Source organism: Dicentrarchus labrax, unplaced genomic scaffold, assembly GCF_905237075.1.
Source record: "Dicentrarchus labrax unplaced genomic scaffold, dlabrax2021, whole genome shotgun sequence".
Lineage (NCBI taxonomy): Eukaryota > Metazoa > Chordata > Actinopteri > Moronidae > Dicentrarchus > Dicentrarchus labrax.
This window is the reverse complement of record NW_026136715.1, coordinates 3,188,474-3,210,940: the sequence shown is the minus strand read 5'-3', so window position 1 is coordinate 3,210,940 and position 22,467 is coordinate 3,188,474. Positions and strand designations below refer to the sequence as shown.

The following is a 22,467-nucleotide window of genomic DNA, read 5'->3' as shown; positions in this document are numbered from 1 at the left end:
CTACGTTGGTAGATTTACTGCTCCCTCTGCCAGTATTCTGATTAACTACAGAGCTGGTTGGGGTCTTAGTTTGATTTAGCTAAATTTGAAATTGGGAGCATTTGCTTCTGTTGCTGTTCCGTCTGACAGTCTCGGGATTGATTGGATGCTATCCTCTGTTCGCCTTGGAGCTCGAGCAGTGTGTGGCCTGTTTTGAATGTTTTATTGCTGTCAGAGAATGACAAGGTCAGTGATATGAGGTCTCCACTAGGATCTGCGTATAGTGTGTGTGTATTTATATATATATATAAAGGAACTGATCCCTCACAAACATGATAAACTCTGACATAAGTGTGTTTATGTTTTCACACAGTGTGAATCATCTTCCAGTCTCTTTGGTTCCTGAGCCAAACATAATGACTGTAAACATTTTCCTCTGAGACAAAAAGCAGCCTCTACTCCACAGGGGTTTATACTTCAGAGGATCCGCAGTGACAAACACACACACACTTTGTTCCATTGAAACCATGTCATAGTTAAGCGTGGTAAAGGTGCAGGTGGAACACTGAGGTCAGTTAGGAAGGAGTCAAGTGTGTGTGTGTGTTTTCAGGTGTTACCAAACACAGGTCCCTGATGTGATCCCTCCGCGGCTCCTCGGCAGGAGCAATTGTCTTCTTTTAGCTGTATAATTTGACCTGACTGTTGTGGTCCATTGGTTCCCAACTTCGGGGTTGGGACCCCCACTAGGGGTCGATAAAGCTTCATTGGGGGGTCGCTAGGCCTTCTACATATTAAGGGGTTTAAGAAATGTAGAATAATGGCCAGTCAAGTTAAAAAATACATAACACAGACAGAGAATTGTATAAAAAGTTCCCTAAATAGGAAATTATCTACTCGTTTTACACAAATGTCTTCCAGTTCTTGTGTTCATTATTTGGGTTGTACAGTTTTGAATAAAATATGGAATATCCATAAAGTATGTCACGTCTGATTAATAAATGATAGAAAAGGAGTCGCCCCATGTTAGAACTCTTAGTTAGTTTTATTTCCACTGACTGAAAACATGCTCATGTAATAGCACTGTGAGGTACAACCAGATGTCTCACATATTCTCTGTAAGTTAATTGAGTGTGAACCTGAGAAAAAACAAAGGATTTTTACTATAAACCTGCTTTAAGCAATACTGGAAAAACAAAAAAACCAAGCTGCCTGTTAGTCATCAAACACACACGTTGGAGATGTTTACAGCTGGAGTCTGGTACGGTCGAGATCGGAACACGGAGTGAAAAAGAAAAAAACAGAACAAACCACAGTGACCAAAATGAAATCAATTTAGTTCAGTTGTGATATTTATTGTCCCACAAGAGGAAGGCAATAAACGTGTGAAAGTTATACACGCAAGGAAAAGTACAATAAAGTGTCAATACGATAAATAACAGCAACAAATTAGAACAAGGATGAGATAAAATACGGCAAACAGTTGTCGTTGTTTATGGTATATGTGAATTAAGGATGTTTGCTGCAGATGTTTAACTCAGCAGTCTGTCTGACCAGAAGAGAGGGTATCAAACTTCTTTAAGAGAGCATGCTTTGGAGTCGGTCAGGATCACATTAAAATCAATATCATTATTGACAAGAAGATTACTTGTTAACATTTACCTTGGTAACGATTAATAAACAGTATCTTATTTAACAGTAATCTCTATTTAACATATACATAAAGCTATAATATGTAACATTCCCTGATAAAAGAACGCTGTTTCACATCCATCATTTTATTACAGTGACTGCGTTTCCTTGCTTGCCTGTAGTTGCTCTAACTTCCAGATAAACACGGCATACGTCAGAGTGAGGAAGAAAGTCGGTAAACATGACTAAAACTTTCATTTCCTTCTTCTTCTTCTTTTGTTTTGATGTGTGCGACCACGTATCCGGGGAAGATAACACGCTTGACATTAAGGAGCACTTTAAAGTATTTGCATAAATAATAGAATCAGCAATATTTTGCATCTGTTCCGACTATCATAAAATAGATTTGAAGACATTTATGGCTTCTGTCCTTTATTAACCCAGACAAAGACAGACTGCTGAAACAACACACACAACATGCTTCAGCCTCCACACTGAAGACTCCTTTGCTCCTCCAAAGTGAGGTTGTAGCTAACTCCATGTTTAACCCCGTCACTGCTGGTGAACTGAAGTTGTAACATTTATTTCCTGATAAACTCTGGCTCATACTGAACAACCGCTGATTCATTCACCTGACTCACCTGAGCTCAGACGCTTCATCTTTCTCACCCCTCGCCACACACACACACACACACACACACACACACACACACACACAGCACAAAAAGCTGCAGTCCTCTTCTATTTGATGACAGTATTTACAGTTAGCTTTGTTTTGTCCCGTATTGTGCTGACAAAGTGTGGCAACTTGGCCGACATGACATCTATTTTTGTGTACCAGCTCTTTCTCATCTGCACCCGCTGCATTTCTCCAACACTTGGTACTGAACTGTCTGTCTGAATTAGACTGGAGACAACTGCTGGTGGAACAATCCGACTCGACCAATCAAATGGACTGTAGAGTAGGATTGAGGGTTGAGCTAGTGCTCAGCAGAAACAAGTATCTGGTACCGATAGGGTACTTTTTTACAAGTACGGGTAAAATACGTACTGGTAAATACAGCGACTTTTATTCTCTGAAGCTCAAGTTCTGAGGATGTCCTTTCCAGTTTTCTAATAAATATAACAACATCTGATCAACCCATATCAGTTTTTAGGCTTAAATGGTTACTCCTGCCCACATCCAGTTTAAGCCCTGCCCATTCTGAGAACACATACTAATACAGATAATTTAGTTGGTTGAACAGATACAGATAATGCTGTACACATTGATCCCTGCTGTATAGTCAGGTTTTTTGTTGTGTATTTGAAGGGTAAGAGGCAGTCTGTATACAGGAATGAATGAATCAAAGGAATCAGACTAAAATGAGATGGTTGTGGTTACTTTCTGATTAACTGTCCAGCCCTTATTTGGAGTTGGTTTTCTGTGTGTCTGGTCGGCTAAAGCAGTCTGATAATGATCGCTTCTGCTCACCAGAGATTTGACTTCCCGCCTTGACAGCGTTGCCAAGTTGACCCCTGATGTTACAGATGTTACAGCAACGTAACCACTAATGTGTGCGTTTGTTTGTGTTTCAGGATCGTGCTGATCTGCGCTAAGAGATCTCTGTGTGCTGCCTTCTCTGTTCTGCCCTACGGAGAAAGCTTCTACCTCAGGTAATCCACACACAGCTGCACACACACACGCGCGCACACACACGCGCACACACACGCACACACCTCTAGCATCCGTGTCAGGCAGGATGAAAGAGTTTAGAAGGAAGAGCTTAGGAGGAAGAGGTAGAGCTGGCCACAGAAAGAAAGAAGGTGGAGGAGAGGAGAGATTTTCTCACTGGGAGACAAAGAAAAAGGATAAAGGACGGATTGCTGAGAGAGGGCAACGGGTGGAGGAGGAGGAGGAGGAGGAGGAGGAGGACCTGAGGACGTCCTGATAAACAACTCTTCCACAAACAAGGAAGAGGGGATATTTGGGATGATTTTCCCATGTGCTTCAGAGCCCCCTGACTTGACCTGAGGGCTTTTTGTCTGGTGACTGACACACACAGACACACACAGACACACACAGACACACACACACACACACACACACACACACACACACACACACACACACACACACAAACCGATACACACTTAGGTCTTTACAGACACATTTACAGATAAACATTCAGCAGAATGTACACTTATCATGTTCTCCTGTTCACACACACACACACACACACACACACACACACACACACACACACACACACACAGATAAAAGTACAGAGTAACAGTAATGTGAATTTATCCTAATCCCTTTCTCTCCATCACATTCTCTCACTCACACACACACACACACACACACACACACACACACACACACACACACACAGTTGCAGACGGTAATCTACAGCAGCCCTTGTTTATCATGGCGCCACGCTCAAACTACACATACACACACATTGTAGAAAGTATCAGTACACAAAGAAAAACAAATCTGTTATGTACACACAGATTATTATTTTGCACACACATCTTTCTCTGTTGTGTGCGCACACACACACACACACACACACACACCCCACCACACACACACACACACACACACTTACATACACAATAAGTATGAATATACACACAAGAAACATTTGTCTTCCTGGTATTTTTCTCCCACTGAGGAAGTGAGCTCACACTTCCCTTTTTATCTTGTAGCTGATGCTCCAGTCTGAAAGTGCGAAAGTTCAGCGTGAACATGTGGCTCTGGTGGGAAGTGAGCTCTGACCTGCACTCACAGGATTTTTTCTGAACCACATGTCACCTCATAATGCTACAGGCAGCAGGATGTAGGGAGGGAATACTACATTGTCTCTTCTTCAAACTACACTAGGAATCTAAAGCGCCACCAGCAGCCCCTAGAGGCTGCAAAATCCATTACAGCACACAATTACAAAAATGCACCAGCATTAAAAATGTAAAGTTTGCCTTGGAGGTGCTGGAGGAAAGGTCGTGGAGTTGTTGTGCAAGCATATAATCAGTATATTTAATTGCAGCCTTTCTGCTTTTTCTCGTGTACAAGTGTTAAGATTTTGGTATGATGACGCTAGAGGACAATCAGGAGGTCACTAAAATCATTAGGATTCATCTACAAATTTTAATTTAAGCTCAGTCCTCAGTAAATTCTGATGAATTCCTCTGTTTACAATGGTATTAAGATTTCAGCTTTGTAAAATTATGATCATGTCGATGATTTAGTCAATGTTCAACAATTACTTTTCTGAAACTCCACAATTCCCCTTTGTCAAGATCAGTCTTTCATGATTAGGGATGGGAACCGAGAACCACTTCCAGTTGAGAACCTGTTACAGATTGTCGACCCGATTTTCCCAGTATTTCTGACAGTTGTGCATGAAAAGTGAGGCAAATCATGCAGCCTAATCTGGAGGGGAAGAAATGGTCCACAGTCTGGCTTCATTTCACAATGAAAGATGACAGCAGTGCTAGGCTTACTTTTCCACACAGAAAATTGTTTAGGTATCCGTGAGGGAATTGATAAAGAATCTGATCGATAATGGCATTTGTATCACTAAAATCTTTAGTTCCCACTCCAACTGCTGCAGTCTGATCCGTCATCTGAATCTTTTATCTGAGATATCCTTAATTTAAATTCCTCTCTCTCTCTCTCTCTCTCTCTCTCTCTCTCTCTCTCTCTCTCTCTCTCTCTCTCTCTCTCTCTCTCCCACCCAGTGACCCCACATTAAACCACCCCAGGAGGAGGCACTCATCCGGTAACATCTCCACCACCCTGGAGATGCTGCCGGGGCTGGAGGGCTTTCAGCTGGACACCTACGGCAGGGTAGATCAACACACAACCACTAACACACACACACACACACACACACACACACACACACACACACACACACACACAGAGGTCTTGGAGGGTTCTATGTGGTCAGATCCTATAAATTCATCTCTCTCTCTCTCTCTATGTCTCAGTCTGTGTCGTACGCCCAGTTCCTGTACCCCACTAACGCCCTGGTGAGGCAGAAGCCGTCGTCCACCAGCGACCTGACGCTGCAGATTCCCGTGTCCAGGAGCACACACAGCATGCAGGGCAGGAGCTGCCCGCCCAGCAGACTGAACAGCACTGTGGGACTGGACCTGGGTAACACATACCGCCATGTGGTCTTGTGATGTCAGGATTTCACCACGCAACTACTGAGCCAAATTTAGGGTTGATAGCTTGATGTCCCCGCATTTAGACCGATTTAGACTAATCAAGAGAACATTCATACAGGAAGTAGAGGCAGAGGGGTGTGATTGAAGCTGCAGAGAGAAAGAATGAAAATACAAAAGTATGTAGGGGTAGAAGAGACGACAAACACAGGGTGGAGGGATGGGATGAGAGAGAGAGAGTTGTTGCAGCTGTGCTGGAGTGTTGTTCTCTTTATATTTTAAACATGTGTGTATACATATGTACACACTGTGTGTCTCATGCTTCTCCTATCATAAACACACACACCCACAGAGCCCTGTATTAGCCTCTAAACCTCTCTCTCTATTGCAGAACCTTTCATTAACACAACCCAGCTGTGTGTGTGTGTGTGTGTGTGTGTGTGTGTGTGTGTGTGTGTGTGTGTGTGTGTGTGTGTGTGTGTGTGTGTGTGTGTGTGTGTGTGTGTGTGTGTTAGTGTGTGTGTGTGTGTGTGTTAGTGTGCACACTGATAGCAGGTTTATATTTTTAGTCCTCTTGTGACGTCTTCAGTCTCAGACTCAGCTCTCGAAGCTGCCGCATCTATACGTCATCCGTTAGGTGGCTAACTGGTCACAGAAACATCAGCGATCATTTGGTTTTGTTCAGTTAGAAAACTGTGACGTCCTCTTCAGGAATTCTGAGATGCAGCCAGCTGTTGGTCAGTAAACAGCTGCAGTGTGTGTAACCGCCCATCAAACTACAATGTCCAGTTTTATTTCATTTCTACGTGTGTTAAATACACTAATGCAACATAAAATCAAAAAAAGAGACAGATGGAGTTGGTTGAAGTGGAGCACAGCTAGCAGTTTGCTTACCGCCTTTGTGTCTTTGTGTCTTTGTGTCTTTATGTTAGTCTAAACACACCACTGAGATAACCATCTGTCTTCATATCTGGCTCTCAGGACGTCTCACAGGGTGTTTCTGCGTTAGAGATCCTTCTGAATGATATCTGCCATAAGGGACAATGATTATAATATATATTTATACAAATCAAATCAATCCATGTATTCAATTAAACCAGCTAACTGATTAATTGTTGACATTTTATAGAAGAGTACTCCGTTGATTTAGTGTTGCACTTTTATAACATTGTCAGACTCTTGATGGGCAGTTCAGAAAATAAACAAATCGAGATATTGTTTTTTTTATCCACACCCACTCACTTAAGGGTTTACTCTAAATTCCTTCTACTTCACTCTGTGTTGTCCAGGTGTGGAAGATGTGACAGACTACGACCCTAACCTCCTCAATGACCCCCAGTGGCCTTGTGGGAAACACAAACGAGTGCTGATCTTCGCCTCCTACATGGTAAGAAGACACTGAAGGTGTTCTTTATTATTTTAAGTGTGTGCTCCATGGAAAAAATATTCTACAGTTTGATTTTAAAGGTCCAGTGTGTAACATTTAGGAGGCTCTACTGGCAGAAATGGAATATAATGCATAACTATTTTACTAAGTTTGGTGTTTAGAAGGGGAGAGTCTGCAATTACACCTGCCACTAAATCTTCCACTCTGGACCTTTAAGTGACCTCAAATGCATGGAAAATGACTATAATTCTGGATCAGCAGTAAATATCCAGCAGCCGTGTGTCTCCAGCTCTGCTGGCTGTTTGACGTCTTTAATGACACACTTCTTCTCCTGTGTCAGAGGACAGGTGGTTTCAGTGCTCTCAAAGCACTTTACTGCTATACTGTAGTAGTGAGCCAGGGTACAGATGTTCACACATCCATTGCTGTTTGTGAACAAACCATTCAAAGTTGGCCCCAGGGTCAATTAGTGAGCGAGAGGAACGGACCTGCAGCTCTTTCTACATCCAGACCTCTCTCCACAGAACACTGTGTCAGTGCTGGAGAGGAGACACTGATGTAACCTACTCGCTACATTTTCTCTGAGTCCCGACCTCACACCTGCACGCTGCCCAAATAATAAAAAAACTCTGGCTGAGAGCAACACACACACTTCTAGTGCGTCATTAGTGATGATTGAGAGGGATTATTCTGAAGTCTATACAAAAATCCTTCTCTTGAGATCTTGCCAAGTCTATGACATAGGTAGTTTCTGTTCTAGACGGTTTATAAGCAACAATTTTATAACACAAGTAAGAAACTATATGGGATTTGATCTATTTAATATGATTAACATCTGATCAGATCAGTGTGTCACATACCTAACTTCAGATAACGATGGTGTTTGGTAGTTTTGTTTCTGTCTCATTTCTGGATCTGGTTCCTTTTTGCAGGGATGGAAATAATCTTTATAAACTTTGTTGTGTCCAGAAGTTCTCACTACACCTGTGTGACATTAAGGGCAATTTTAATTTCCCACATTGTAAGAAACTGGAATAAAGGAGCAGAAAGAAAAACGTAAGGAGAGGAAATAAAGAAGAGATGACAGAAGTGGAGAGGAGAGAGAAGGATAAGGGATTATAGAGCTGCTCTGAGAACAGCATAATCACTACTCAGAGAGGAAAAACACACACACACACACACACACACACACACAGCTCTTTTACATCAACATAATTATCCTATAGGCAGCAGCTTAGTTTTATCCCTCCACGGAGGTGATTTAAAAACTATGGAGACACACACGCACACACACGCACACACTTTATCAGTACTGTTTAATCCATCAAACGAGATTATTGCTGAGGTGGGCTGCTTTGTCACTGATCTTACTGTGTGTGTGTGTGTGTGTGTGTGTGTGTGTGTGTGTGTGTGTGTGTGTGTGTGTGTGTGTGTGTGTGTGTGTGTGTGTGTGTGTGTGTGTGTGTGTGTGTGTGTGTGTGTTAGCATTACACAGTGTGATCTCACCACCCACAATGGTGTCAACTCTCTGATCTAAACTACAAACAGACTCAGACTTCACACACACACACACACACACACACACACACTATAAACGGACATTAAATAGGCTTTCAAACTGCATGTACATGATTCTAGAAAAGTTTTAAAATCATCATTCAGAGAAACTCTGGTCGTATCTTACACATCAGGAGAACATTAGAATGTTTCCTCTCTGCTCTCACAGTACTATATGGACTGGAGCAATAAGGAACAGAGACACGGTTTAAATGTCACCGTCTGAACTAGGGCTGCACGTTCATGGCCACAATTCTAATCACCATTATTCTGATCAATATTGACATTGTGATTATTTCACAATGACAGAGCACTGCTGTATCCAGGCTGCAGCTGCAGGGTGTGCATGCAGCGACATGACAGCTCACCAAAAGTGTAACCATAACATCTTCATCACCCCTGCTGGCAGGCTGTTAGTTTAAGAAGCACTTGACATGCAGCAGAGTTTTCTATGAGCCGAGCACACATTTTAAATGTCAATATCATAGACGTTCATTTAGTTGTGGGAGCCAAAATCATGATCGTAATTAATATTCCATTAATTGTGCAGCCCTAGACTGAACCCACACACCAGCTTGTTGTCTTTCTGAGTTTGTTAACAGTCTTTATTTGTTGTCAGTTAGTGACCCAACTGTCTGCACCTACTGGATATGTTCATATATTCTGTGAGAATCGACAGTCAGAGAAATGTACCATCTATCTCATTAAACTCTGGGTGTATAAGGTCATTGTGAGCAATTTAGCAAATCAATTAAAATTCAATATTGGATCTCTATACATAATTTGTGCATCAGCGTGATGAAGTGTCTTTGTTTGTGTGTATTCAATTCACACTGGATCAGACAAAAAAATCCTCTCTGGTTATTTTATACATTAACACTTTTTAAATAGATTTTTCATAATTGAAGCCATTGAAGCCACCATTGATCAATCAATGGATCAATGTCCAAGCAGACAGTGTGTGCTCAGAGTAAAGCCGTAGATGGTAGAGTAGAGAAATGTATCCTCAGTGTTTACTTACTCATGGGGTTCATTTACATTCTGTCACCATTGTTTGACTTTTAAATGTCTCTGCTTACACTTTGCATAAACAGAGAAAAGAAGAGATTGTTGTGCTTCTCTTCCTCCACTCCCTTTTCTTTTGTTCTGTTTCCTCCATTTTTCTTTCTTTTTAATTACATCTTCTCCTCTCGCCCTTCTTCCTCTAGACGACGGTAATAGAATACGTCAAACCGTCCGATCTGAAGAAAGACATGAACGAGACGTTCAAGGAGAAGTTTCCTCACATTAAACTCACTCTCAGCAAGATACGCAGGTAAAGTATTCGAACTGAATCAACTAAAATGCTACTATGTTATTATGGCAGTAAGATAAACTTACTTTCTTTTTATATACACTTTGCTAAAATGTAAACTACAGTTAAGAATTGCATCATAATAAAACTGTCTTTGTCTGTCTGGCAGTCTGAAGAGAGAGATGAGAATAGTCGGGGAGGATTGCGGCATGCAGCCCGTCACCATCGCGATGGCGTTCGTCTACTTTGAGAAGTTGGTGCTGCAGGGTCGACTCAATAAACAGAACAGGTACTGTAACACCTGAACGACTCTCTGTGCTTTGAATGCTCATTCACACTGCGTATGGACAATATTTGACAGATTAGGTGATGATGGAGAACTGATAATTGCAGTAATTCCTACTATAACTAGTCTCAGGAGTGCAGTCTGGATTTATAACAGTTAATGCAGATTTTGGGAAACAACAACAACATGTAGGAAAACAAAATGCTGCTGTGTCCACAGTGTGTGGTGTAGGAGTGGCTCCCCCTTGTGTTTGTTTTTAGTTATTGTCATTAATGCAGCTGATCCATTTCTGTCACACACTCCATAGACAGGTGAGAGCTCCTTTGTGTCCCATAAACCCCACAAAGCAACATAATGGCGTCAATGTCATTGTAAATGTTTGGGAAAATGACGATTTGAAGAATGGAAACCTGTTATCTCTCCATCTCTCTTAAAAATGGGCATTGATAGGTGTAAATGATTTTTTTTTTTTTTTTTGGTATGGGGTTCCTACAAATACTGAAGATTTCCTTCATATTAAGAGAGCCACTGATTGGGGGGGAGAGAGAAAAAGGCCCCACCCCCCCCCCCCCCCTCCTGGGGTCTTATTTAATTTAATTTAATTTTTTTTTAAACAATTCATAAAGATTTCACTTTTCAAATAGAGCAGAGAGACACTCAGAGCGCAGAAGGCAGAAACAGGACAGATCCAGAGAGTGGGTGGGGTGAGAGTGAGTGAGTGAGTGAGTGAGTGAGAGAGAGAGAGAGAGAGAGAGAGAGAGAGAGAGAGAGAGAGAGAGAGAGAGTCTCCCATTTACTTCTATTAAAGCCCACACAACTAACGAGATCATTTATTCAGAGTTTGTAGTTCATCTTTGTTCAACTAAGCAGATGTGAGCAGTCGGTCAATTGAACGTCTTTAAAAATGTGTTATTGTTATCAGTTATTATTCTAGCTGTTTCATTACCATATTTACATACATACATTATCACCTCACCAGACCACAGACTGTAGCGTCGCTCTCATTGGAGGGTCCGTGTGTGGTCTAACTCTGCAGAACGACGTCCTGTCACTGACACTGTTGTTGTTTCACAGGAAGTTGGTGTCAGCTGCCTGCATCCTACTGGCTGCTAAGATCAGCAGTGACCTCAAGAAACAGGAGGTCAAACACCTCATCGATGTAAGTCTCTCTCTCTCTCACACACACACACACACACACACACACACACACACACACACACACACACACACACACACACACACACACACACGGTTACCTCTGTCTGTCCATCAGATCATGTTGCTCTTGCTCAGGTGTTTATGATGCTGATCTACCTGAGCAGGTGGAAAACAACCTGCAGGACACTTTCTGTCCTTTACAACTGTCCTCACACACAGTAGAGAAGGTCAAACCTCAGCAGTGTCATTAAGTCCCAACTGGTACAGCGTCATGGCTGCTGTTATTGGCCAATTTCAGGTTGTCACACATACTGTATGTCAGTATCAGCATATATGTCGGCTGATGAGTAACATTAAAACGTCAGCACAGATATGTTTGAGGTCATTTGGAAACAGTAGCTCCATTATATAGTCTGTCCACCAGAGAGCGCTGCATCTACAGTCTGTATCTTGGTTACATTTCTTTATACCCATATTTAAAGCATCAAAAAAATATTTGATTATTCAGAATTAAATATCAAGCAAAAAAAATATCAATGCTGTTCCCAGCTTCTCTGTTGTGAGAATTCTCTGCTTAATTCTGGTTTATGTCATTGTAAACCTAATATTTTTCTCCAACCTCTTTTAGGCTAAACGATGAATCACTTCATCTTAAAAAAATTAATTGGTATCCCAAAAGGGATCAGTTGTTTTCTGTAAAATAAACAAAGCGATAAATCCCATCTCAGATTACCAGATCTTAAACTGTCTACAAATAACATGTAAAGCATATTTTCAAACTAAATAATTTTCAGTTTCAAAAAACGGGGAAAAATAAAGCAAATCCTCCCATTCAACCTAAACATTAATAACTTCAACCAATAATCAAGACTTGTGAATCAGAAGTCTTGATTATTCTACAGTCAGCTCAGTAGTGATCCAGACATGACACCATTTGACAAAAAATAGGGAGAAAATTCAAATAGAATATAAGAAAGTCTGTCTCATCAAAGACAAGTGGACATTTGACATGTTGTCAGAAAGCATTGTGTCTGTGTCTCACTCTTTGGTTTCTGTTGTCTCTGTAGAAGCTGGAGGAGCGTTTCAGGATCAGCAGGAGGGAGCTGATATCGTTTGAGTTCACCATCCTGGTTGCCCTGGAGATGGCGCTCTACCTCCCTGAGAGCAAAGTCATGCCCCATTACAGGCGGCTGGTGCAGCAGCAGCAGTTATAGCAGCGTTCACACCCCCCTTCCTCCCTCCAGGGACTCCCAGCACCTTCCAGCTCCACACTGTGACGCCTGGCTCAGAGGCACTGAGGAATCATCCTCCTCTCGGACACCAAAGCCCGTCCGCACTGTGACGGTAGAACGACGGCAGCGCCTGGCTCGACGGCACAGCAATGCAAAGAGAGCAGCATCGCCTTCTCTTCCTCCCTTAGAGACCAAAGTGACGACACTGTGATCCATGGCTCAGCAGCACCACGGGGATCACTGGAGGTCAAATCCATCACAACCCCTCCAAATCACATCTTTTTAAAGGGAATTATGTTTGTTTTTTACACCTGATTACACCTGGTTTGTCACACCTTTAAAAAAGGTTTTCCTCGCCTTTACAGAGATTTCAGTCAGCCTTTATGAAGCCATTTTCAGCAGTTTCAAGTACTCCTCTCTAAATTCTCTGCAGTGGAGCAGGTGATGAACTTATTGCCCAACCCCCCCAGAGCGATAAAAATGTGTTCCAGTAATCGCTTTTTGGACTCGCGTAATGTGACATTTCACATTTGGTCGGCTGAATTTGGTTTTAGAATCACTCAACTATTTAATGGCATGGACTTAATACACGTACCAGACCTGACTCTGATTGTGCAAGTTGGTTTTGGTTTGTGTTTAAAAAAAAACTTGCAGTCACAGTCGAGTTCACAGAAATCAAGAAATTCAAGGACAGAAAAGAGACATTTACATCCAAACTAAATCAAAACAGAAGCGCTGTTTTCAAAAAGTAACACCGAATCAAAAGATTTTCTCTCCAGCTGTTTTAGCTCCTTTCGGTTTAACCTAAATTGAACAGTTTTTAACGTTCTAGTCAAAAACTGCTGTGGGCCAAATTCACTGAGTGAAGAAATTGACCAGAAAGTCTGAAATAGCACTTCTTATGTTGAGTTTTGTGCATCTGACAATCATTTTGCTGCATTTAAAAGCATCTTAAATCAAAAGTCTTCTCTGCAACATCCCCATATTTTTGTACAAAACTTAAATTGTGAAATTCAGTTTAAGGTGATAAATTCAGGCCGTGAGGGGGAATACTTCCAGCACTGTGGCGGCAGCAGTTTCCAGTACTTGTTTGGACTCGTCGTCGCTGTTTGTGTACTTTGATTTGTCGAGGGGGAAGGTTCACTGTGCTCTGTGACACACGTGGAGCTGCAGTCTGCTGCTGTCAGACCGACGGTTTAGATGTTTAAGTGCCTTACCGGAGGCCACCTGAAGTGTAGATGATCCTGTTCTGTCTGTCCTGAGCCACACATTCAAACCAGCAACTTTATCTTTACCTCTCCCCCGTATTTTGACCTCTTTCTCGCGCTCATGTTGTCGTCCCTCCTCCTTGCCAGTTTGGTGTGAATGACCGGCTGCACACTCTGGTGGTCACAGAGAAGAATTGCGTCCTTTGGGAACAACACTGTCACTGTCTCCGTCCCCTCCATCCGGTTCACACAAACACTGGGTCCCACTGTAGGAGTCCATGTCCGTTATGGTCTGTCCTAGCAAAGCCACCTCCAAACGCTTCTTCAGATGAAACCTGAATCTTGCAGCCGTCTTTTACCCTAATTTGGAGGAAACAACCGCTGTTTATTTTTTAGGTTTTAACGTCCCAGAGAAGCCGAAATAATTATACTTTATTTGTATTTAATATATCAGCGTTTGGCTGGTGTCTGGCATTAATTCACAGATGTTCCGTTAACACTAGAGCTGAAATTAAATTTATCGGCCTGTATCAATACTTGAAAATAATCATTTGTTTTTGTTTTTATTTAGGCAAAAATATCACACATCCACTGATTCCTTAATACTAATTTTTTTATGCTGACATAACAGCTATTTGAATATTGACTCTGAGATGAGAAATTGTAGTATTTTTCACCTTTTTTGGACATGTTGTGGAAAAAAAGGTTTAATCAATCGCCAAAATAAATGACAGTTTAATCAACGCAGAACATAATCTTTAGTTGCAGCTCTAGCTAACAGTCGTCACTTTATTTTACATCCGTTATTTTGTGCTGCGGGGCTGATAGTGCTCACATACGGTACAGTCATATATTTTTAAAGTAGGCCGGTGCCAACGCTAAGGCTTCTTAAGGCGGACTGCAAACACATTATTCATGGTTGTTGGAGGGAACTCACTGTAGCTACAGACGTCCTCATTCTGTCTGCACTGTGACGGAACATCAACTACCACAAACACCTCTCTGTTCATGAACTACCTTAGAAAAAGGACTTTTCACTCAAATATATTATTTATTCTGTTTTCACTGTATCATAAAGGGACAAATATTTAACCAAACAGAGGCCGACAGGATGTTTGTGCCTGGTAACCATTGGTTACAGGCGGCCATGTTGGAGGAAAGATGGCTGCACAAACGCTCCCTGTGGGGCCTCTGTTGTTTTTGCACTTTGCCTTTTTGCTTCACAATCCTGAATCTTTATTTTATCACTAAGTGTAAGGGTAATAATATTTTTCTACATTAAATGTGTCGTTGTATTATTGTATGTTGAAAACTGACAGTCACTGAAATTGTATTTATTGCTAACAATCCCCCTGATGAGGAATCATGTTTTAATCCAACAGCTGCGGTTGTGAACCTGCAGATGATGCAAAGCATCTTCACACCAGATCATTAAGCTGAAAACTATTTCAGATACAGTTTAAAGATAAAGCCTTTAAAATGTGATTCTTCATCTTGAGGTTTCCCGTCAATGTTCTTCCACTGATGTTATTTTCTGTCGTGTGTTAAAAGTGTGTGTGTGTGTTGTATTTTGGAGTCTGGGTTCAGCGGCACTCGAGAGTCGGAGCAGGAGAGCTGATGGGTTTCGCTTTAGAGAGAGTTGTGCTACACGAGACAAAACCGAGTCACGTCGGGTTCGCTTTGGGTTGCGTTCCATTAGTGTGACGAGCTAACCAATAGCCAATGAAAGAAGCTAATATTTGGCAGCACCAGTTGCATACGGTTGCTAATGTCCAATAATTCTGTTATTTTTAACAAATTCCACAAAAAGACCAAAACCAACAATGTGTTCAGACTTCACCAGCCCGCCTGTATTACTCAGACAATAGTAAAGAATATATTTCTTAGGAACTATTTTTAGAGGCGATTCTGGGAGTTTTTTGGACACCAGTGGAACTCTGTGACACAGAGGAATGAGCTCTCAGGCTTTGGAGTAAGTTTAAGTATAGTGTATACTTATTAGTAGGATCAATTTATTCATTCATTGCTGGTTTTAGCTTCTCAAATGTGAGAATTTGAATTTCTTGGGCTGTGGAAAAATTGAACGAAACCAGTACCGCCTGAAAGATGAGAAAAGACATCATTGATAGTAAAGGAGCTAGAAGTATTTAAAGAAGAGGGTTTGTCTCAGTGTTTCTCTCCTGCTCTGACAAAGGTAGTGACGAAGAATCCACACAGAGCAGAGTCGTTTATTTAAACTGGTGTCTTTGTGAAATCCACGCAAGTTTATTTTGGCAATAAACAGCGAAGCTTCTTTGGTTTAAGTTAAAATATGAAAGACGTTCTGAATAGAAGACTCTGCCTGAGAGCAGGAACGGCAAACAAGCTTCCAAATTTGTCTTCTCTACATTAGAGATTTTTGTGAAAAAGATCCTATGCAGCTTTTATTCCGTCAGCTGACCTTCCTCCTCCTCCTCCTCCTCCTCCTCAGTGTGTTTACCTGTAACGTGCCACAGCATTTATTTTCACCCTCATTTATTTAAACCTCACGTTGGATTTAGTTCATTGTTTTGTATCGAGTTATTATTTCATTCTTCTTTGAGCACTGTAAGGCTGAAAAGGGAAATATTTACCAAGTGTTTGTCTTCCATTAATAATTATTGTTTTTACATTTTAAGTTAAATTTCATTCTAAGTTTAATGAATTAGATTTTTGTATTGTGTGTTTGTCGGTTTTTTATGGACAACTCGGACGAGCGACGCAGCAGTTTGCAGCCAGTCGAGGCATTACAGGAAGTCGGTCTATGAGATCTTATTTATCTGTTTCTGGGTTCAGCTCTTGTTGCCACTTTTGTTCACTCCACATGTAGTGAAACAGAAAACATCAGATTAAAGTTTTATCAACCTGCTCGTACTGACGACACTGTCCGCAGAGACTGCGTTGGTCACGTTACAGGACAGTTCAACAAAAACAGAAATAAGTGGCTGAAAATATTTATAGAAATATTTTATAAAAAATAAAGACCGTATACTGTTTAAACTGCCAATGTTCAATTCATGTGAATTTATTTTCATTAAAAATATGAAAGTGACTGCTTCTGCTCTAACTCATTCTTTCATCAAAGTTATCTTCTTGGTTGGGGAATAAAGTGAAGGGAGGTTTGTAATACAGTTCAATATTTGTGTTATGAATATTAAATCAATCATTGTTGTCATGATGACCACAAACACAAACCAACTAATGTTTAAAAACTACAGACTGCAATAAGAGAATATATACATTTGTGCACAATAAAAGCCAGAGCCTATTAAGACGTTGTATATTCACAGTTAACAGTTACAAACTGTTTATGAACTAGTTGCCAGCAGTTTGGTTTTCCAACATTTTCAGGCACACATTAAAGGTCCACTGTGTCACATTGAGGAGGATCTATTGTCGGAAATGGAATGTAATATTCATAGGTATGTTTGTCGCTCTGTGATTGGAGAATGATATTAATTACATTCTGATTTATTTTATTATTATTTAATTTATGAAATTATTACTTGCTATCAGATTACAGAGGCTGTTCAGGACCCAGCTTAGCTTCCCATCACTCCGCTTTCAGTGAGTCACACTTTGATAGAAAATAGTCCACATTATACCTGAAACACTTTACAGTAACTTATAGTTTGTACCTTACAAATCATTTACCAAAATATGTACAATATTTAAGATGAGCCTAACTTAAAGTTGAATCAGTAAAAGTCGCTCTGAACGGAGTGCAGAGGAGGTGAATCATCATCGGCGAGGTTGCTGCACGAGCTCGTCTCTACCGGAAGCACAGAGTGGATGACATTATCTGCAGCCTGGAAGTAAAGAAACACAGAAAATGTTATCACTTACTGACTGTTTTAGTCTTAAAAAGCAACTTAAAGCTTTGATTTGATTTAGTCTCTACAGCAGAGCTTTTCAAACTGGGGTCCAGGGACAAACAGGTGTTGGTTGCAGGGGCCCCCAGCAAAATTAAGAAGAACATTTCAACTTTTATCTCATGTTTTGTGAAGAAACTGGCAGATTCTCTCTCTCTGTCTGTCTGTCTCTCTCTGCGTCTCTCTCTGTGTCTCTGTGTCTCTCTCTCTCTCTCTCTCTTTCTCTCTCTCTCTCTGTTCACACTTTAACATTCAGTCCGAGGACTTCCTCCTCAAACCCACAGAAGCTTGTAGCTTGAGATATGATCACAAACTGACCTGGTTCCTGTTTCTTAAACAGACAGGACGTTACTTAGAAACATGGACGGACTTAAACTTTGCTTAAAACCACATTTCTGAGAACATGCCCACAGAATTTATTCTGCCACAGCAAAAACATTTCCTCTGCTGTATGATGAAAGTCAAAACATACTGTTTTCTGAACGCACACTGCACTTTCCTTGTCAACGTGTGTGGATACATTTCTGTTAGAAGACTTGAACCAGGGTCTTCTCTACTGAATAAACTTTCCTTTTCCAATGTACGGTGGAATTGCACATATTGTGTTAATAGGCTAAATGTGGGGGAAGGTTTATTTCATGTGTGAAAGCTGGTTTGACAGGTAAACTGTGTTGGGTTTTTTGAAAATCAGTTTTACACATTCAGTTGTGTTTGTTCTGTTTCCTGCAGTCTCACCTTTGGGTTCACTGGCCCTCTTCCTGCAGAATATCAGCACAGACGCTGATAATACGAAGATCATGACGACCACAGTCAGACGCACATACAGCTGCACACCTGTGGTTGTAGAACAGGTTTGATTTACACTTTCTGGTTCATTATGAAATATCTGGGAGTCTGCATACCTGGACTCTCAGGTACATGTGGGAGTCCATTCACGCAGTGATGTAAACCAATATTATCAACTATAATATTTAGATGATTAAATCAATACTTCATAACATAAAGATCTATCAACCAACAATAAACAGTGTATGTATAAATTCTAAACATACAAGCAAAAACATTCATGTATGTGCATAAGAGTTTACACCGTAGAATAAAACATCGCCAAGGCCCGTTACCTGATAGATTCTGACTGAAAAATGTACCTGGACCTGCAGCTCTCTGTTGCCGTTCAGGCTGGTTGGGGGTTTCAGGGGAGGATGATGAAGGTGTGGAGCTTCCTGAACTGGAGCTTAAACTCTGTGTTGTTGTCGGTGTGGAGGCTGATGGGACTGATGGTGTAAAAGGTGCTTTGGTGGTGGTTTTCCAGTTTGGTTTTGAAGCGGTTGGAGCTGTGAAACACATTTCAGATATTTTACAGATGAACTGTTGCTTTTAAAGGAGCATTTATCAGTGTTCACAATGATGGAAATATGCAGCTCCAAATATAATTGTTAGACTAAACATGTTGGGTTATTAGAAACATCAGCAGCTGTCAGTGAACACTTCATTTCATGACTCTCAGTAGAAACTCACCATCTTCAACTCTGAGCTCAAAGTCCTTGATTGAATCTGGAAGAATATTTCTGTCCAACCAAAATCTGTACCGCCCCGAGTCAGACTTAGTCAGCTTTGTGATGCTCACAAGCAGAATTGTTTTAAATTTTGGAAAATGTCCTTCTTCATATTCAATGCTGTATCTGCCACTCTGAGCTCTGTTCTCATCTGTTTCAATGAGAATGTCTTTTCCTTCACATTCTCTCTTACAGAAGATCCTTCTGCTTCCAGACAAAGAGAAGGAGCATTTAACTTTGAAGGTTCCTCCTTCAGTTCCTTTAAGGACTGGGATTTCTGCATTGATGAAACCAGTGTTTCCATCCCGCAGTGCTGTTGGAGAGATGAACAATCAATAGTTACTATCTTCCTGTACGATCCTGCAGTCTGATCATAATGAACAGATCCACAGAGTCACACTGAGAGCTGCTCAGTTCAAACAGTCAAACAGCAATTTGATTCAATGCACATTCAGCCAACAAAGATTGACTTTAACTGGGATTAATGTTTGTAACTAGGGATGGGCATGATTAATCGACGATCGATTAATTGATCATTAAGAATTTGGTCGATGACGTTAATTTTTCATCGATAAAACTAATGCAGGTTCTGTTGCGTAGTGTGAGTCTTGAGGAATGCAATGAATTTCGCTATTTGGCAGCAATTAAACATTTGACCACACAGGGGCAATATTTGAAAAAACACGCCACAGGCCTACTCAGTTACCTGCGAGTTTCAGTGTATTTCAAAAGTAATCATGAAGAGGACAAGGTCACGGCGAAGTGTGGTGTGGGACCATTTTGATTTAAACAATGACTTAGTTCACTGCCAACACTGCGAAGCTGTGTATAAGTACAACCCGGCCACGACTCAAATGATGTACCACTTGAACAACGTGCATCCGACCCTGGCTAGTGGCGGTGCATCCAGCTCTCAGTCTCAACCTAGCATCGACTCGATGTTAGCACGGACACCGAGAAGCTGCGATGCACAACGAGCAGAGAAAATTACCCAAGGGATCTGCAAGTTCATTGAGATGGATATGCTGCCCTTAAGTATTGTTGAGGGCGAAGGTTTTCGAAAACTGATAAACTTATTGGAACCAGCATATCACATTCCATCACGGCGTACCATCACCAGACTGATAGAAACTCACTACGAAGAACGGAAGCAAGAGCTGTTAAAAGAATTGAGCACAACTGAGAGAGTTGCTCTAACCACAGACTGCTGGACCTCTTTAACAGCTGAGAGCTACATCACCATCGGAGGTACCTGTGCATCACGGCAACGTCGGTCCCCTCAGAGCGGGTGTTTTTGGCGGCTGGACTGACGTTCACCAGCCTGCGGTCACGTCTGACCCCAGAGCATGTTAACATGCTCATCTTTCTCAACAAAAATCAGTAGACTGGTGCTGAAGTTGTATGTGAGTTACTGGTTATTTTTTCTGAAGCTTTGTTAATAAGCCTAATTCATTGTTAGGTAGGCTAATCTCTCTCTCACCCTCTTTCTCGACTCCGTGCCTTTTTTGATAGTTTTGAGTTACATTTGGCAAAACCTGTCCGAACTAAGTATTATATATTTTTATATTATTATTATTATTATTATTATTATTATTATTATTATTATTATTGTTATTATGGGAAAAAACGAGGGTCAGTTGTGTTTATGAGCACCGGCTTCTAGCTGCAGGCTCCACTTCTTTAGAGAACAGTAGCGCATATCAAGTGTAACCATTGGATCCGGTTTAACTGCCACAAGAGTTGTTCATCTTGTAATAAAGATCTCAATGAGGCATGTTGAATATAGCATATAAATAGTGAATTTTAATATAAAAATATTAATGATTAATCGGAAATCGATCGTTAATTCTCCAGACGATCGACTAAGACAATTTAATCGAATGCCCATCCCTATTTGTAACCAAAAAAAAGACAAAAGATTATTACACTGAATCTTTCTAATTTCCCTTCAGCCATTCAGCCTGGTCAGCTCATTTCTGCTTGGGAAAGCTAGAAAGTGAATTTCTATTTTTGTTTATTTCTTTGTGAAAATGACTTCTCGGTATGTTAAAAATCAGTTTTTGGATGTATTTGAATTTTGCAGTTCTTCCTCTGGAACTGGTTGAAATCAAATAATAAAGGTTTATTGTTTTTTTTTGTCTTTAGCTCTAAGTACACAAAGTGGTTTAACAAATTGCATGTTGACTAAAGGAAGAGGCATTGACTAGTACCTGTACATTTTAAAGTGACTGAACATCGTGTTCAACCACAGAAACCAACGATGTGTGAGACAGAGACAGATAACAATCAAGCAAGACTGAGATGAGATGCAACAGTCCATTGTTAAACATGATAAATACAGAATGAGTGTACTCACAGAGGAAGAACAAGCAGATCAAAGTGTGACAGACTTTCATGTTGGAGGCTCTGATGGTTTATCGCTGCCTCTCTTCCATCTTCACTGACAAACCAGGAACTCCTCACTTCTCTAAAGTCCCTCCTCCAAACAGCACTGAACTCATCTCTACTACTATCTTGTCTTTTGTCCTGTGCAGAGTCTAGAAATCTCTATCTGAAGTCATTTTTACCATTATTGAGTTCTATAAATGTATTCTTTATTAAATCAAGTGTAAAAATCTGCCATTTTAACCTGTTACCAATATAAATAAACTTGTTTTCAAAACTCTATTTTAAGGAGTGTTTGTGCTGCAGTAGGATGAATGAATAACAATTGATTCTAGAAAATTGTGTCTGAACACCACACATTCATTTTTATTTTATCCTCAAGAAAACAGATAATTTGTGTTACATAAAGCATCAAAAGAGGGAAATGTATTAAAGTCAACATCTTTTTATCCGTTACAACTGGAGCGGTGAGAAATGGTCCAGTAGACTCCCTGAAGCAATCCGAGAACATTACAAGTGTTGAAGCCTCAGCGAGCATTCAGACTGATAACAGATCAAAACATTTTTAAAAGAAGGAGGCAAATAAACTGCACCACATCACTGCAGGCTAGAAGCTTCCATCGATAACAAACTACCTAACACTTTGTACAAAAATGTACCTACATTATACTGAACAACACTTGGATTGTGTTTGTATCTGTGGCCTTGAAGAGAAAAAGGACACCAAAAAAAACAAACAAGGAATCAC

General features: G+C 40.8%; 1 protein-coding gene across 1 annotated transcript in view; it reads left to right on the top strand.

The window, feature by feature from the left end:
- cables2b (Cdk5 and Abl enzyme substrate 2b) overlaps positions 1–16,958 on the top strand; it is a 42,659-nt gene extending 25,701 nt beyond the window's left edge. The window contains exons 3-10 of the mRNA XM_051424308.1: positions 3,187–3,264; positions 5,335–5,443; positions 5,587–5,755; positions 7,056–7,153; positions 9,919–10,025; positions 10,174–10,293; positions 11,365–11,449; positions 12,516–16,958. Of these exons, the coding sequence (XP_051280268.1) occupies positions 3,187–3,264; positions 5,335–5,443; positions 5,587–5,755; positions 7,056–7,153; positions 9,919–10,025; positions 10,174–10,293; positions 11,365–11,449; positions 12,516–12,662 (913 nt within the window). The 3' untranslated portion in view covers positions 12,663–16,958. The remainder of the gene's footprint in view (positions 1–3,186; positions 3,265–5,334; positions 5,444–5,586; positions 5,756–7,055; positions 7,154–9,918; positions 10,026–10,173; positions 10,294–11,364; positions 11,450–12,515) is intronic.
- Positions 16,959–22,467: the final 5,509 nt, after the last annotated feature.